Genomic DNA, 15,132 nt, shown 5'->3' on the forward strand with positions numbered 1-15,132 from the left:
TCGCTAACACCACCACCAGAGCAAGCAGTACTTAGTCTTCGCACTGTTTGAGCTGGTAGCGGTATAGTATTGATTCGTCGAAGACTAGTTGTGGCTCTCAAACTTGGGTGAGGGTTGGGCGTCGCTACCAACACGCTGAACCAAGTTTGAGATTCAATGGTAGAAGATAGAAGATGATCAAAATAATATTTGTTTTGAGCCTCGAGTGAGATGCTGGCGTAGATTCGAGTTTGGGTGATACGAGGCTATGACAATAATAAATATGGAGATCTGATACAAGTAGGAAGAATACTTTTCACACGTTACTATTACGCCGCTACTCCGCAGACTATCGGCTTGCACAAGAACGATGGACTGGTGCGTTACTCAATTTTAACTTTACATTCATCTCACAATTATATTTTAGCCTGGAGTTGAACATCCGCCAGCGAATTCTCTCTGACCTTGCTACCCTTCTACCAGAAACAGAAGAGGACCTCCTTACTGCCCGCGACCTCATTCAGTCCAAGGCTCAGCTAGCAGATGAGAATCACAGTCTACCCAATGATGACTCTCCGGAAAGGGATGAACCTCGTACATTCATGGTACGCGTCTGTTCAATGTTTGTACCTTGACTTATCATCAGGGCCCAGTCCGAGGCCAGGGCCCACTGCAATATTGCTTTTGGAGAACTCGTCGCGAACTTTCCGGAGGAACATATCGCCAGTCAAATCGATACCCTCATTCCCGTACTAACGAATCTCTTGCATGACGTGCCACGCGTGGACTTTGACCAATGTCTCTCATGGGATGGTGTGTCATCTCTCCTATGCCGTCTTCCGCGTCCCTGACCTCCATTAGAGTGGGCCCTCCCTGACCAGCTGGTATTCTCCACTGTTTCTGCCCTGTTACGTATCTGCGGCGCACACCCAGAATACGCAGACAAAGCCGTCGCCTCTATCATTAATTTCGTCACTGACATCGTGGAGAACCTCAAGGAATCCAGCTGTAAGGTCCATTTAACCTTCAGCGCAGGCCTTCTAACATCCTCCCAGCCATAGATGTGCTTTCACACCTTACTCCTTCTATCCATGGATTGTACCGTGCTATAACCTCCACTCTTTACCCTTGGACAGCCTCTCAATGGCGCCTTCTTTCTGCCTCCCTCCAGTCCCTAATCGCAACTCCCGTCCTTGAACGAATAAACCGTCTCCTACTTGACATACACCAAGAAGCCGAGGCCGATCCCGACCTCGACCCTACCTCCATCGCCTTCTGCCATACCTTCATCTCTCGATACATTGCGCTTGGACGCCCACTAAGCGGGTACTTCATCGTGTGCTGTGTCATGGAAATGCAATGGACTGTGCTCGCGCAAGCTCTTGCAAGCACTCCTTTGGTGCACAAGGGCCAAGTGCGCGAAGCCGCCGCGGCGAACAAAGCCTGGGTGAACCTAATGAAATGCCCTGCGAAGGATTTGGGATTAGAGGACGAAGAGGAGACGAAGCAAGCATTGAGGTATATCGTTAGAGATGCCCTGCAGTGCTTTAGTGATCTGCTGGAGCAGATTGAGGGTATGGAAACTCAACCTCCAGTTGATACGTATGCATGGGAGACCATGTCCGAGAGTCTGGTATGTTTTCCTCGTACTTCAATCAGTGACATCTGACCTGTTTTTCATGAATAGAAACTAGCATCTGTCTGCTCGGTTGCGCTTCGAGAGATCGATAATAATTTACACACTCGCCTGGCACAGCTATTGAGTGACAACGCACCCATTCTGGACAATCTTGTTCAGGAATCGGCGCTCAAGGCTACTACAGTGCTTGTGCGAAGGTTAGTCAGGTCATGAAACGCGCAGCGCTTCCTTTGCTCATCTTTTACAGTTTCCCTGAAATCGCTCCGTCTTTCGTCATCCATCTCCGTCACTTCGTTACGTCTCCCCTTTCGATATTCGAGTTCGCATTCAACACCGAGAAGAGGGCACCTCCACCTCTGACGGCGGCTGCCAAATGTCTTGCGCTTTGCATCAAGGTATGTGTTTCCTTACCCGGTTCTGTCAATTCGCCTCAAGCCCTCCCAGCTGTCACCTGGTGACGATTCTATCATGTCCAATATGTATTCACTCCTCAACTACATTGCTGCAACTTCCAAAGAGATATCCGAATCTTCCTCTTCTCAACAACTCCTCTCTAATCCCCTCTACGCCTCCTCGACCACCTCCCCCAATGATAATATGACCTTCCATAGCGACGAGACAGGCCTACACGGTCGCTCAGACGAGGAGAAGCGGCTCATCGGGATCACGACTATTTCCGTCGTCACGCGCCTTGCACTCGAGTTCCACACTGCGGGCCAGGAGGAGGTCACTAAGCTCACGATATCGATGTTGCTGCAGCGCTTACGGACTTCGGAGCCGACTCTCGAGGCTGCTATCGCATATAATCTTGTGGACCTTGCGCTTGTAGCTCCCGAAGAGTCGTTTGTAGACGTTGTGCGCGCGTTTTCGCACATCAATCGCGCTACGAATTCGGAAGATCCGAGATTCTCTAATAACATGGTATGTAGGCAATTATGTGTGTGGCACAGGTGCTAATGGATAGCAGGTGTTAGCTGCCCAAACGAGACTTGCTCAAGAGCTGGATCAAAGGCCGGATTTGTATGATGTGTACCTGGTCGAACTGCTCACTCTCTTCTCGGACAAAGGCGTTGCTATCCAGAACGTGGCGATGTCCGACCGACATGTCAAAGTAAGTCTGGTCAGATATTACAATCTTGTACTGAATGCTATTCAGACGGAAGAGATGATCGGGCAGCTGGCCTCTCTACTGTTGCCCATCGAAGCGCTCCTTACACATGCGGATTACTCTCCGCATTTGACCGCTTCCCAAGAGCTTACTGCGCACTTCCGGACCATGTGGTTCCTCTGCGTCCTCTTCAACTTCACTTCTGGCGAGGAGAGGGGTGCGATGACGTGGCTAATCCCTGCGCTCGCAAAGATCGCAACGAAGACGCCAGCTCTCGTGCTCGAGAATGCCCATGATGTAGCGAGCGACATCGAGTATAGCACTGTTATCCGGCATGAATATGCGCATTCTGTCAGTGCTGCTTGGTTTGGAAAGGGCCGCACTGAAATGAGTTTGACAGGTCATCTCAAAGCATCGGTCGTCCCTTACACGCCACATCCCACATCGCACCAGCGAGATACGTTCTTTATCCCCGGGACAGGTTATTTTCTTGCTGACGATGCACGACATCGAGAGCATGCGATCTGCTGCTGGCCTCCCATCGTCTTTGGTGTCATACTTTACAAATGGCAGCCTGAATCGACTGAGCAATCTCATTGCATGCATGGAATCTATAGCTGACAAGGTAATGTTTATCCTCGGATACGGTGCGCTGAACTAATGAGGAACAGGTTATCCGCGGATGTATTGGGGAGATGAATTCCCAAGCTTTGGAACAGGCACTTCCGAAACACCTGTCTGAGGAGCTGAGGAAGCTGCTTGTAGGCAGCACTCATCGCATATCTCGTGCTCGGGACGTTGCAACGAAATACTTGTACAGCTTGATCACGTCGTTCCCGTCTCTTATGTGCGATCCGCCACTGGTGTATGCAATCCTTGAGTGCCTTACGCTTCTGCGTCACGCGTGCGAGAACGAGTTTACGGACGAGGTGACGGGGATATGATTCTATCAAGTCGAGTAGCTAACGTTTAATTGCAGTACAATCCGGTGTTCGAGTTCCACTCTGAGTGCACGGGCATCACGCTACAGCTCACGGACGACTATAAAGTGCGAAATAACATTCTTGGACAGCTGCAGCGTAATGCCGATACGTGGTTTGAACTCGCGCTTAGCCGGGCTCCTATTGAGCTCCAGTCGACGCTTCAGGTTCGCTTTATTGTCATTTGCGGTTCTTTTGCTTCATGTTGTTGGTACAGAAATATCTTGCAGCGACGCAACCGCTGATTGGTGCGGATACTGCTGAGCTGGGAGCTTCTGTTGCGGAACGTTTCGCTAAGGCGTTTGGTCCTGTGCATCGACAACTTTGTGGGTGCTCGCTCTTAGATTAAGCATAAGTATTCTGATCATTTTATATCGCAGCCTCTCTGTGTAACCTGTCAAACTGGAAGTCTGATCGTTCCCGTGCTCTTGCCAGTCAACTTGCGAGCAAATGCTATTTCTCAGGGGAAGTCGCTGGTTTACGACTTGCGACTCGTAAAAGTAAGTCGGTCTACCTGATATACTGTCGGGCGCTCTTAACGTTCGCAAGACCAAGATTCGCTAGACAAAGTAGCCCCTCAAATGCTATACACTGGTGTGCAGCCTTTCAAGGACAAGATGGCTGCTACCATGAATGATATTCGGAATAAACGCAGCTCTTTGACTGTCCAGGATCTGAAGCGTCTATTGTTCCGCTGTGCAGCAATTCTCATATCGTTGGAGAAGGTTAGATGAACTTTGTATCCTTCTTGTATACGTTCTCATGATTTGCAGTGCGATTACACCTTGGTGCATTTCCTGGTCGCTCTGCCGTTTGAGGTTTTCACGCCTTCTGCGGTTGCTGCGGGAATTGAGACGTGGACGTGGGTTATTGCGGAGCGTCCTAACATGGAAGTTGCGATTATGTGTGAGGTGCTTACGTCTTGGTTTGGGACTGTGAAGGAGCGGAAGGGCGTGTTCTCGGCTTCATCAAAGTCCGTCGTATCCTGTGCATTCCAACCCCCTTCGCGACTGACAATCCACAGTTATGAAGATCCCTTCTACCATCCCATCGGTTACAGTCCAACCGACAAGGACGAAATAGATCGAGCGACGACTCATGCTCGGCGGTTGCTCATGCCGCATACGCTTGTTCTGCAGATGTTATTCAGTCGATTACAATCGGCTAGGTATTGTCGCTCGACTGTGATGTTCCTCATCCAGAGACTTGTTTTGCGATCTGCGCGAGCGCACAAGCTTTTCAGGTACTTCATTACTTTAACCATTTGAAGTCGTATTGAAAATTCCTTCAGCACGCATCCGCTGGCTCGAGAGTTGCGCTACACGTTCCTTCTTTTCGGACTGGAGACGTTGAAGAGCTCTCATTTAGATGCTGTTTGTGAGTGTATGCTGCGCGAAAGTTTGTATTGCACGGCGTATTCGTGGTTTGCTGTTCGTCCTCAGTTAGTATATTTCCGATATTATTATTTGTGCGATCGCTTACGCTGCCTAGGTGGTCTTTCGGAGCCAATCGAGTGCAAGTCGATGCTGATATCAAAGTCTTGTCCGAGTTTCTTGTGCATCTCCAGGCTGACTCAGTCAGGAGTCTATCGTCCCTTTCGAGTCTTGCTCCTCATCAGTTTGCGTCGAAGACGTCCCGTGAGTACAACGAGCCTTCTATTCCCCGCGTGAGCTGATACACTGTAGTTTATGCTGCGCGCCTCAAGAATATCAACCAGCCGCTCCGTCTTCTAGTAGAGAATGAGATATTCAGGCTTACTGTCTGGGCCAATCCCAGCAACGAAGCGAAACGGGGCATTGACCACCAAAGCCTGATAGAGCGCAATATGCTTGAAGTAAGCACCTCCATTTCTCTGCGAATGGTGAATGATGCGGTTTCAATAGTCGACTTGGCCTGGTACAGTGCGAACCGTGTGGGAGGTAGATCCAGCCATAGCGATCTATCTGACCGAGCGTTTCAAAAGCCCGGCAGCCCATGCTGAGGTGGAGAATTTGGTGCGTTCCAACCCCAGCCAGGTAGTGGGCACTCCGGAAGCTCTTCGATTTTTGATCGGGGATCATTTCCGAGGTGGACAGAGACGAGAGCTGAAGGTGATTTCTGATTTGTTTTACTGTGATTGGAGAATTCACGTTGTTGTCAGTATATCGTTGTGTGGGAGCCTGTTCCGCCTGTGATCGCTGTTACCTTCTTCGAACCGCGACATGGGAATGATCCGCTTTTGCTGCAATATGCCCATCGAGTGCTGAAGCAGCATCCTGTTGATTTAACATTCTTTTTTGTTCCTCAAGTTGTTCAGGCTCTTCGGTTTGATGACCTCGGTGTGTATCTGTAGTCTCCTGCTGGTATGGTTGCTGAATGCACGTTCTAGGATATATCGCGCAGTTCATCTTTGAAACTGCAAAGGTGTCTCAACTCTTTTGCCACCAAATTATATGGAACATGAAGGCCAATTGCTACAAGGATGACGCTGCTGAGATTGTGAGTTCGATCTTTGTTTTCATTTTCGCTCTGCTGACGCGAGACTAGGAGGATCCTATGAAACACGCTCTAGATAAGATGACTGATATGGTGGTCGATTCGTTATCTGGTGATGCTCGTGCCTTTTATGATCGAGAATTCGGATTTTTCAACGAAGTAACCTCGATTTCTGGGAAACTGAAGCCTTTCATTAAAAAGTCGAAACCTGAGAAAAAGGTGAGACGTTCGAAGATACATTTTTTGAATGTGGTTTGATATCTTTTTTACAGGCAAAAATTGATGAAGAGATGATCAAGATAGTTGTTGATGTTGGAGTCTACCTGCCCAGTAACCCAGACGGTATAGTTATTGATATAGATAAGAAGTCTGGTCGACCGCTTCAAAGTCATGCTAAGGTACGTAGATGATTCTCTCGCCTGTCTGTCGCTAATTGCAGCTTCTGTGAAGGCACCGTTCATGGCTACCTTCAAAGTGAGGAAGGAGCGCATCATTATTGATTCCGATCCAGAGTCTCTTTTGGACGGTGCGCTCGAGAAACGCGAGGAATATGATGTTTGGCAACAGGCTATCTTCAAAGTTGGCGATGATTGCCGACAAGATGTGCTGGCCTTGCAAGTCATCGCGATGTTCAAAAACATCTTCACCAGTATCGGGTTGACTCTTTATCTCTTCCCTTACAGGGTTACCGCAACTGCTGCTGGAGTAAGCGCGTTTTCCTTTTCATTGACACTGGACCACGCTTATGTAGTGTTAAAGTGTGGTGTCATCGACGTCGTTCCGAATGCCACATCTCGAGATGAGATGGGAAGAGCCACAGTAAATGACCTGCTTGACTTTTTTATTTCGAAATACGGCGGAGAAGAGACTGTCGCGTTCCAGCGTGCTCGCCTCAATTTCATCCAGTCCATGGCCGCTTATTCCGTTGCTTGCTATATCTTGCAGATCAAGGATCGTCACAACGGCAATATTATGATTGATGGCGAAGGGCATATTGTGCACATCGGTAAGTTTTAGTTGTATCAGAGTGCAACTGGCGTTGAACTTGGTGTCAGATTTTGGATTCCTGTTTGATATAGATGAGTTCTGTATTTCACGATTATTGAGATGCTTGCTTACTTTATTTTTGACGCATATTCACGTCCTGGAGTGAGTGCTTATCGTTAGACGACGATGTCTTTAGCAATTGTCTGATCTTGCATTGCGCTTTTCAGGGAGTCAAATTTGAACCTAGCTCCTTCAAGTTAACACACGAGATGGTAGTTCTAATGGGCGGCAGATATTCCCAAGGCTACGAGCTATTTCAACATCTCACAGTGAAGGCTTTTCTCGCTATCCGACCTCATGCAGATCAACTCGTCAGCACAGTCCAGCTCATGCTAGGCACCGGTCTCCCGTCGTTCAAGGGTGAATCCACCATCAAGCGCCTCAAGGATCGTTTTGCGCTCGGGTTGAACGAGCGTCAAGCTGCAGAATGGATGATGGGCATCATCCGCAATGCTCATGAAAATGTGAGGAGCACAGCCTACGATGAGTTCCAACGGGTGCGTCATTTTCCCTTGTATGTATTAGACATGCTCATGTTGTTTGCTCAGATACAAAATGGTAAGTCGGAAGCATACCTGATACGATCCCTCTGGGACCTGAAGCGTTTGCAGGTATACCGTACAAGTAGCAAATGCTACTCAGATTTAGTCATGGAAATTTATCACGGGCTAGTCTACTTCTTGCCTTTGAATCGCGTTTCAAGGCTTGGGGTTCTGAATGTTAGTTTCGACTAGATCTAGAAGGTCTATATTTAGCACTCGTACTTAACTTCCAACATTTCTTATCGATCGACCATCCATTCTTCCCTCTTACCCCAAGCATACCCTCATTTTTTTCATGGAGTTCATTATTCGAAACGTAGATTTTGGAGCGACTGAATATGACGTCACGAAAGCGATCGCAGAGGTTTTACATGCGTGTCCCGGACCATTTGTATCGGATGCCGATGCCCAGCAGCGGCTCATCAATTTTAGAGTCACGCTGGACAAGAACGAGTGTGGAGGCGTTCGTAACAGCGGTTCTGGGACACTCAGACTACCCTCTAAGAGCGTGGGGCTGAAATTCTGTCGGCTTGTTGACGTCGAAGATGGTATCACCATCAAGGTCGGCAAAAAGTGTCTGAAATTCAGACCTACAACCAAGCATATCCCAAACGACATCCTAATCACCCTCGCAAAGGCTCCGTACGTGGACCCGGATATTGCTCAGAAACGGCAGGAGAAGATCGATGCATTAAGTTCAGACTTTCGGATCGCCACAGTACAAATTGGTGTGTTACAAGTTCCCCCATGTACTTTTTGCCCTGGGATATCATCATCTTATTTTCTAGGAACGTTCTATCGCCCTCAAAATGCTCTACCGTTGGATCCACGTGCCTTCAGTGTGGAATGGGAGCGCGATCTTGTCGACTCTGGGCTTGGGTGGTTGAAATTCGAATACGAGCACAAACTGATCCGTGCAAAGGTTTGGCACGCGTTTCATTCTGAATAGAAAAATCACATCATGTAATTGGCCAGGTTGGCGATCCGGCGCGGGGACAACTGTTGTACAGCCTGATCATTAAGTTCGTCAATATCAACAAGATGGCTGTGGGCTACGATTTTGGTAATCAATGTAAGCATGGTGCTCGTAGCTTGGATATCTGAATGTAGAATCTCCCTAGACATATGTTTCGATCTGTTCACACCGCCGATCATCGAGAGAGAAGACGTCAACAGAACCCTTACCGGCACGCGGTTAGATTCGCAGAATTATCGTGATCGCATTGGTGCTCTACATCCAGGGCATGAGCAAATTGCTCCATATGCTCATCACATACGCATCATCCTCTCCGAGCCCGGAGATCTGGACAAGTTCAAGCAGTTCTGTAGAATCGCAGAGCTTCGTCCTCCAATCGACAGCGTCTTCATCGAAGCTACCCGCCAGGAATTCTTCACGAGCAGAAAACTGGCCTTGGTTCAAAAATGGCTGGAATCATTGAGCTCAAACTGGCCTGTAGCCTTTCAGATCGAGGCCCTTCTTCGGAATGGTATTGCAAATACAAAGGAACTCGAGGATTTGCGCCCGAGGATCAATGAACTGATTCGCCGCCACCAGCCATCTGCCGCAGCCATCATGCGCTTTTTTGTGATAAGAGCCGCGAGCCGTCCTCCAGGTCAAACAATTCAAACTCGCTTCGAGCAAGTGCTGCAGGGGAGGCTCGGCAATATCCCTCCCGAGGCGCCTCCTGGCCGTTTTTATTGTCACCATGTTACAGTCACTCCGACTCGGCTCATCCTCGAAGGGCCTAACATAATGCAATCGAATCGTGTTATTCGCGAGTATGAAGGCTATGAAGGTAACTTCATTCGAGTCGATTTTCGTGACGAGGATCGTCTCCAGTATCGCTGGGATAGGGAAGTAGATGGGGCGAGCTTTGTCAGGCACCGTGTCGGAGAATTTTTGAAGAACGGATTTAAGCTGGCGGGCAAACATTTCGATTTTTTAGCGTACTCCCAATCTGCCTTGAGGGAGCATGCCGTTTGGTTCGTTAGCTCCTTCCAGCACGCCGCTAAAGGGCCCGTGAACGCACATACCATAAGAAGTGGCTTGGGGGACTTCAGCGGGTGTATTTTTTCCCCTTCGAAGTATGCTGCCCGAATGGCCGTGAGTCGGTTGTTTCTGCGAAACTTCTTTCTAATAGTCTTTCAGCAAGCTTTTACGGCGACAGATCCGTCGGTCGAAATTCATCGGTCACAGTGGTCGGAAATGCCTGATATCGTGGAAAACAATGTCACGTTTTCTGACGGTGTCGGCACCATCAGCGAGGAACTTGGTGATAAAATCTGGGAAATTCTCCGCAGCGCTCGACGAGATGGCGGTGCGTATGCAGTGAAACCTTCGGCTGTAAGTGACTTTGCGCTTCAAAGTACTGTACTGAACAGGATTACAGTACCAAATCAGATTCCTTGGGTACAAAGGTGTCGTGGCTATCGACAAGGAACTCCAGGGAATCCAAATTTGTTTGCGAGAAAGCATGAACAAGTTTAAAGATCATGGCCAAGAGTACGCTATGATAGAGATCGCGCGTCCCGTCGTGAAACCCAACATTCCTCATCTTAACAGGTATTTGCAGTCCTTATTATTTCCTCTGTTCCTTTCATTTCGGGTTTCATCCGTTTCATAATGTGGATGCTAAAGCGACTTGTACAGACCTTTGATTACAGTTCTAGAAGACCGAGGTGCCTCAAAAGAAACCTTTATGGACTTGCAACGAAAGGTCGTCGCGGAGGCACGCACCGCTCACGACTCAGTTGATATCTTTGCGAGGCTCTTGGAAAGCCACGGATTATCTCAACCCTTCCGACTGGCATCGGCATTAAGGAAACTTAACACCCTCGGTCTGGAATTGAAACCGACACTTCTTCAGCGGAACATCGACACCCCCTTTTTGGCACAGATACGATACTGTGCCATTAATCACGTGTTAAGAGCGGTCAAACATGATGCACGCATTCCAATTCCTAACAGCTACATGCTGATGGGTGTCACGGATGAAGGACCTGCTTACGAGAAAAGAGGCCGCTCGAACGTCTTCAAGCTCGCTCCTGGTAAGATATATGGTATGTGACTCGTTTCTGACAATTCGCTCTGTTCATTTACCTGCCCCTTAGCGTGTGTTCAAAAACCAGGGGATAATGAGCCCATATGGCTCCATGGTCCTTGTATGGTCTCGAGGAGTCCTGTCATACATCCAGGCGATGGTTCGTCCCTGCTTATCGCAGAAAGTATCGCGATTTAACTCGGGTTTAGTTCAGCAAGCATATGCCATCGGAAAACCTCCAACTGATAAACTCTGCCTTTTTGCTCACCTAAAAAATGTAGTTGTATTCTCATCCACTGGTAGGTGGACGCGTGTTTGAAATATTTCCGTCTACCTATATCTTCGACCATAGGCACAACTTGTTTAGCTAACTCGCTCGGCGGTGGTGATCTTGACGGGTAAGGAATTCCCACCACCGACCGTCCTGAACTGTTGTTCACATCTTTTAGCGATCTCTACGAGATTATACAACATCCACTCTTGATCCTCCCGGATCACCATGATCCAGCGTCCTATCCTTCAAGGTCGCCTTTCAAGATCGATCAACCCAGCACAATTGACGACGTGTGTGATTTTGTTGTGGAATATATCAACTCAGATGTTGTGGTACGTTAATTCCGGGTGAGTGACAGCTGTTCGATAGCTGAGGTGAGCTACAGGGGCTAGTCTCGAGCAAGCACATAATCATTGCAGGCAAGTTCCTATTCTGCGAGAATCGCACACACCCACTGATTCTCCGCAGATCAAGCTAGCGTGTGTAGTGTCATCGAAGTTGTGCACAGCTCGAGCTCACATCATATTATAGGACGGAACATTCAATGAGAGATGCTTAAAGCTCGCAGAGCTTCACAGCCAAGCCGTTGACTACCCAAAGAACGGATTGAAGGTCGATATGGAAGATATTCCTCGCAACCTCATCCCATACAAACCCGATTGGCATGCAGCAGAGGTGGAGTCGCCCCGACCGACAGATTATTATGAGTCAGACCGCGCCTTGGGCCACCTATATCGTAACATTCAGCTCGAGGAAATACCCCCCTACCATCCTCAGCAGCTAGAGAAGCCACTGAGTGACCTGATTTCCGTTACACTTCGTCCTTTAGTTGAACGACAACTAGAGCGTCGCGAGAGACCTTCGAAACTCAAGGTCTCTATGGACAGCATATACTCAGCATACCTGGATGAACTCATCTACGTTGCAACCTGCCATACACTCTCACGGGTACCTGGTGCACGCCTACGCGAGGATGAGATCGTCGTCGGAACTATCCTTGCCAAGTGCTCGCAGAAGAGTTGGAAAAGTAATCGGACATATGCAATGAGAGAATGCATTTCTGTCCTCGTTCACGATATTCGACGCAGAATGCTACCGGATAGTATGGAGAGCGCGTCGCCTGATGATCTGCGGGATGGCTTAGAGAACGGGTGGTCTGCTTGGGCGCACAGTCACGAGAAGAGTAATTCAAAAGAGGCTTATGGCGCGCAAAGCTTCGGTTTGGTTGCGTTGGGAGTCGTGCTGGACTGTCTGGAGAAGCTGCAGGAAATTTCCTTACCACCAGCTTAAGGTATAATTGTACGACGTTTGGCCATGGGCTCAGCTGATATGTACGAGTAGACAGTTGGTAGAAAGTGGCATAACTCGAATGAGAAGAGGTGGTAATTGTCAGGTCACGTGATCTTTGCCACAGACGCGTCTACGCCGTATGATTATCGATCCGGGTTCATTACTTCGAAACCACTACCTTCAGCCCCGGAAAATCGATACTAGAGCAGTCAACGGTAAGAAACATCGCGTCAATGAGATACTTACAGCGTTGGCACTGAATCTTCGCCTCTCTTGATATAATCAATTAGCCCGCAACGCTTCTCGCACCAGCCTGCTTGTAAAAGTCACGTTCACTAACCTGTGTAAGGACAAACCTGATAACCACAGGTATGTCTTGAAATAATATCGGGGCTCTTGAATTTTTGACCACTTTGATCGCGGTGTTGGTCTTGGTCATATCTTCTGTGTGCCAGCGATCCCGTTCACTGAACTTTGCTAAGGAGGATGCCAAGCAAGAAGGATAATTGTCCTCTTTCATTAGAAGCAAGGGCCAGAACCACGTTCGCGGCTGCCCGGACAGAAAGCGCCAAACTTGTGGAGGAAACAAATGCCTATATGTAAGTAGCTCAACACTCTCCTGCGCGACTGACAAGCCTTCTTCGCATTCGAAAGTGATTCGGTACAGACCACTCTAGCCTATATGAAGGAGCAACACGAAACAAATCGCTCCGACCTCCCAGCGCGACTCAAGGTCGATGAGGTACGTCTCAAAGAGAACAGCCACCGAATCATTATCTTTCATTGACGGTCTCCAAGGAGAAGATTGATGCATTGTGTGCAGCCTACTCACCGTTACTCGACGGAGTCGTTCACCAGCGCATACAAACTGAGGATACGATGAAGACTACGGGTGAGTCCTAGCGTATTCACAGCGCATATACCCAGCATGATCAATAATTATGCACAGTGGAAGCATGGGAAGTAGACATGCGCAAATCACGAAAGAGGCTGATGGAGAAGGCAAAGGCACGCCTTGATGATGCACGAGAAAAGCAGAAGGTCTGAGACTGATGTATTCTCTCGAGGAGTAACGGAGCTTAACGTGCAACCCACCCACAGCTCGCCATGGATGCCTCCGAACTCGTGAAACATTACAAAGCACTCGTCCTTGGGCGGTAAATATTTTTCCGAGTGCTTTCCAGTTACGTTCGCAGTCTATGTTCCCTCTCTCTGAAATTCGCACGTGTTTTCCTCGTCTCCTGATGAATCAAGTGACTGGTCTTAGTCGGTCAACCTGTTCTTATCGCAAGGTCACTGGGCTCCATGGTTTTACTGAGTGTGAGACATCGATAACTAGAATAAATCTCACCAATTCACTGGCAGAACGATGGAGGCGATCGTGCTTAGGGGACGGTTGCGATATTTCAGGTCGAAGATTCAGGTATTCGGACATGAACACGCGTAGTATCATGTTCCATCGGCGCATGGTTAATAGGTCAAGTGCTGAGGCATCATCCTAGAGAATGTCGGGTCAACAGTAAAAAAACGACCATGAGAACGACAACGAACCCCAAGAGTGTGCCAGACACGCGGGAAAGGATATGCAATAATATGAAGAATGTTGACGCCTTTGTGTAGAAAGGGTACGTGATCATCTCCGATGTAGCCGTAGCTGTATTGGTTCCCAGACCCTGTTCGAGGTAAGAAGAAACTGCGGAAGTTTGAAGACGTTTCGGATGCATCAAGAGCACCGGCATCCTTGAGTCGAGTTTCTGCGGAAATCATGGCATCAAATAACCAAGCCGTGTCAATGAAATAAGACCGTATTGTCGGGTTCGGGGCACCGAGGAGATCGAGGAGGATGATGTGCTCTATAGTCGATAACTCTGTCAAACTTGCATGCCCAAGCAGCCGCCGTTTAGAATTAGGTGCTATGTAAGTTGTTGACCATTTGTTCGCGAGATGTCTAGATGGAAGTACGCCCATGGTTTAGTTGTCACGTCATGCTTAAAGGAATGGCTGACCTAGCCCCATAAACAGAGTCTGTGTCAGTCCAATCTTTGAAGGCTTCCTCGCCATCAAAGAACACAAGTTGAAGGGTTGTATCTGCCACATCTTCATCATCTTCATATCCATCCTCGAGACGTTGTTTGCGCTGGTCGAGAAGGGGGTTCAAGGTCTCTGCTAGGTCGAGCATCATAGCGCATGGTGCTGCGGAATCTGTCGCACCTAGGAACTGATTGGCTTAGTACGCAGCTTCTCTGGTAGTAGACTACAATTGAAAACTTTGCTAAGCACCTGATTATCTGGGTAGTTGGGGAAGAACTTGCTGTCATAGTGCGCAGACAATATGACACGGCGCGAGGCGTGCTGGGTCTTTTGTCGCAATGATGTTGGTGAATGAACGGGGGCCATATGGAGTATTGTCGGTAAAGGTGTCCTCTTCGACATGCCAATCCAAAACCTTCAAAGAGGACAAGATGTATTCACGAACGAAAGTTATATTTTCACTTCCGACTTTTACAAGTACTTGGCTCAGTCCTGACGTTTAACTTGGGAAGTAGAGAGACATACCAGCACGCGTATGAGGATCTTAGAAAGATGAGAAGTGGGAGTGTTTGGTGTCTACGTTTGCGACTGGGTCCGCGGCATCTGCTAGAGCCAAATTTGTTCGGTGGTCAACTGGTGAAATCACGTTGCCCAAGCGTCGAGCCTTGTATCGTGAGCGTGCACCACGATAAAAACGATAGCAGCAAGCTCAGAAATGAAGACTGG

The 15,132-nt window shown here is 48.5% G+C and overlaps 4 protein-coding genes across 4 annotated transcripts; 3 read left to right on the forward strand and 1 right to left on the reverse strand.

The window, feature by feature from the left end:
* The first annotated feature begins 298 nt into the window (after positions 1-298).
* On the forward strand, positions 299-8,310 carry EDB91DRAFT_1209293 (uncharacterized protein). The gene is made up of 31 exons (XM_041320745.1): positions 299-357; positions 407-584; positions 633-792; positions 841-987; positions 1,035-1,612; positions 1,667-1,815; positions 1,866-2,013; positions 2,063-2,539; positions 2,586-2,729; positions 2,775-3,077; positions 3,127-3,351; positions 3,398-3,655; positions 3,706-3,873; positions 3,924-4,032; positions 4,087-4,206; positions 4,256-4,431; positions 4,480-4,679; positions 4,731-4,949; positions 4,998-5,147; positions 5,198-5,343; positions 5,392-5,540; positions 5,590-5,796; positions 5,847-6,024; positions 6,075-6,184; positions 6,233-6,400; positions 6,454-6,579; positions 6,632-7,187; positions 7,237-7,260; positions 7,323-7,330; positions 7,396-7,725; positions 7,777-8,310. The coding sequence occupies exons 1-31, from the start codon at positions 350-352 to the stop codon at positions 7,960-7,962; spliced, it is 6,105 nt and encodes a 2,034-aa protein (XP_041170632.1). The 5' UTR covers positions 299-349; the 3' UTR covers positions 7,963-8,310.
* Positions 8,066-12,375, forward strand: EDB91DRAFT_1062648 (RNA dependent RNA polymerase-domain-containing protein; the record flags this gene model as incomplete). The annotated part of the gene is made up of 14 exons (XM_041314545.1): positions 8,066-8,498; positions 8,559-8,692; positions 8,746-8,842; positions 8,892-9,874; positions 9,920-10,114; positions 10,161-10,333; positions 10,421-10,830; positions 10,882-10,971; positions 11,021-11,110; positions 11,164-11,209; positions 11,261-11,417; positions 11,471-11,508; positions 11,564-11,573; positions 11,617-12,375. 14 exons carry the CDS (start codon positions 8,066-8,068, stop codon positions 12,373-12,375), a joined length of 3,615 nt encoding a protein of 1,204 aa, XP_041170633.1.
* Positions 12,376-12,721: 346 nt separating this feature from the next.
* On the forward strand, positions 12,722-13,656 carry EDB91DRAFT_1170183 (uncharacterized protein). The gene is made up of 6 exons (XM_041320165.1): positions 12,722-12,744; positions 12,831-12,974; positions 13,030-13,117; positions 13,174-13,267; positions 13,325-13,416; positions 13,477-13,656. Exons 2-6 carry the CDS (start codon positions 12,862-12,864, stop codon positions 13,534-13,536), a joined length of 447 nt encoding a protein of 148 aa, XP_041170634.1. The 5' UTR covers positions 12,722-12,744; positions 12,831-12,861; the 3' UTR covers positions 13,537-13,656.
* Position 13,657: 1 nt separating this feature from the next.
* Positions 13,658-14,772, reverse strand: EDB91DRAFT_1255096 (peptidase family M28-domain-containing protein; the record flags this gene model as incomplete). Its single annotated transcript, XM_041323920.1, has 4 exons — positions 13,658-13,873; positions 13,927-14,323; positions 14,382-14,593; positions 14,656-14,772. 4 exons carry the CDS (start codon positions 14,770-14,772, stop codon positions 13,658-13,660), a joined length of 942 nt encoding a protein of 313 aa, XP_041170635.1.
* Positions 14,773-15,132: the final 360 nt, after the last annotated feature.

The sequence above is a fragment of the Suillus paluster genome (genome assembly GCF_016628075.1).
Source record: "Suillus paluster strain FC165 chromosome Unknown EDB91scaffold_126, whole genome shotgun sequence".
In the NCBI taxonomy this organism is placed as follows: domain Eukaryota; kingdom Fungi; phylum Basidiomycota; class Agaricomycetes; order Boletales; family Suillaceae; genus Suillus; species Suillus paluster.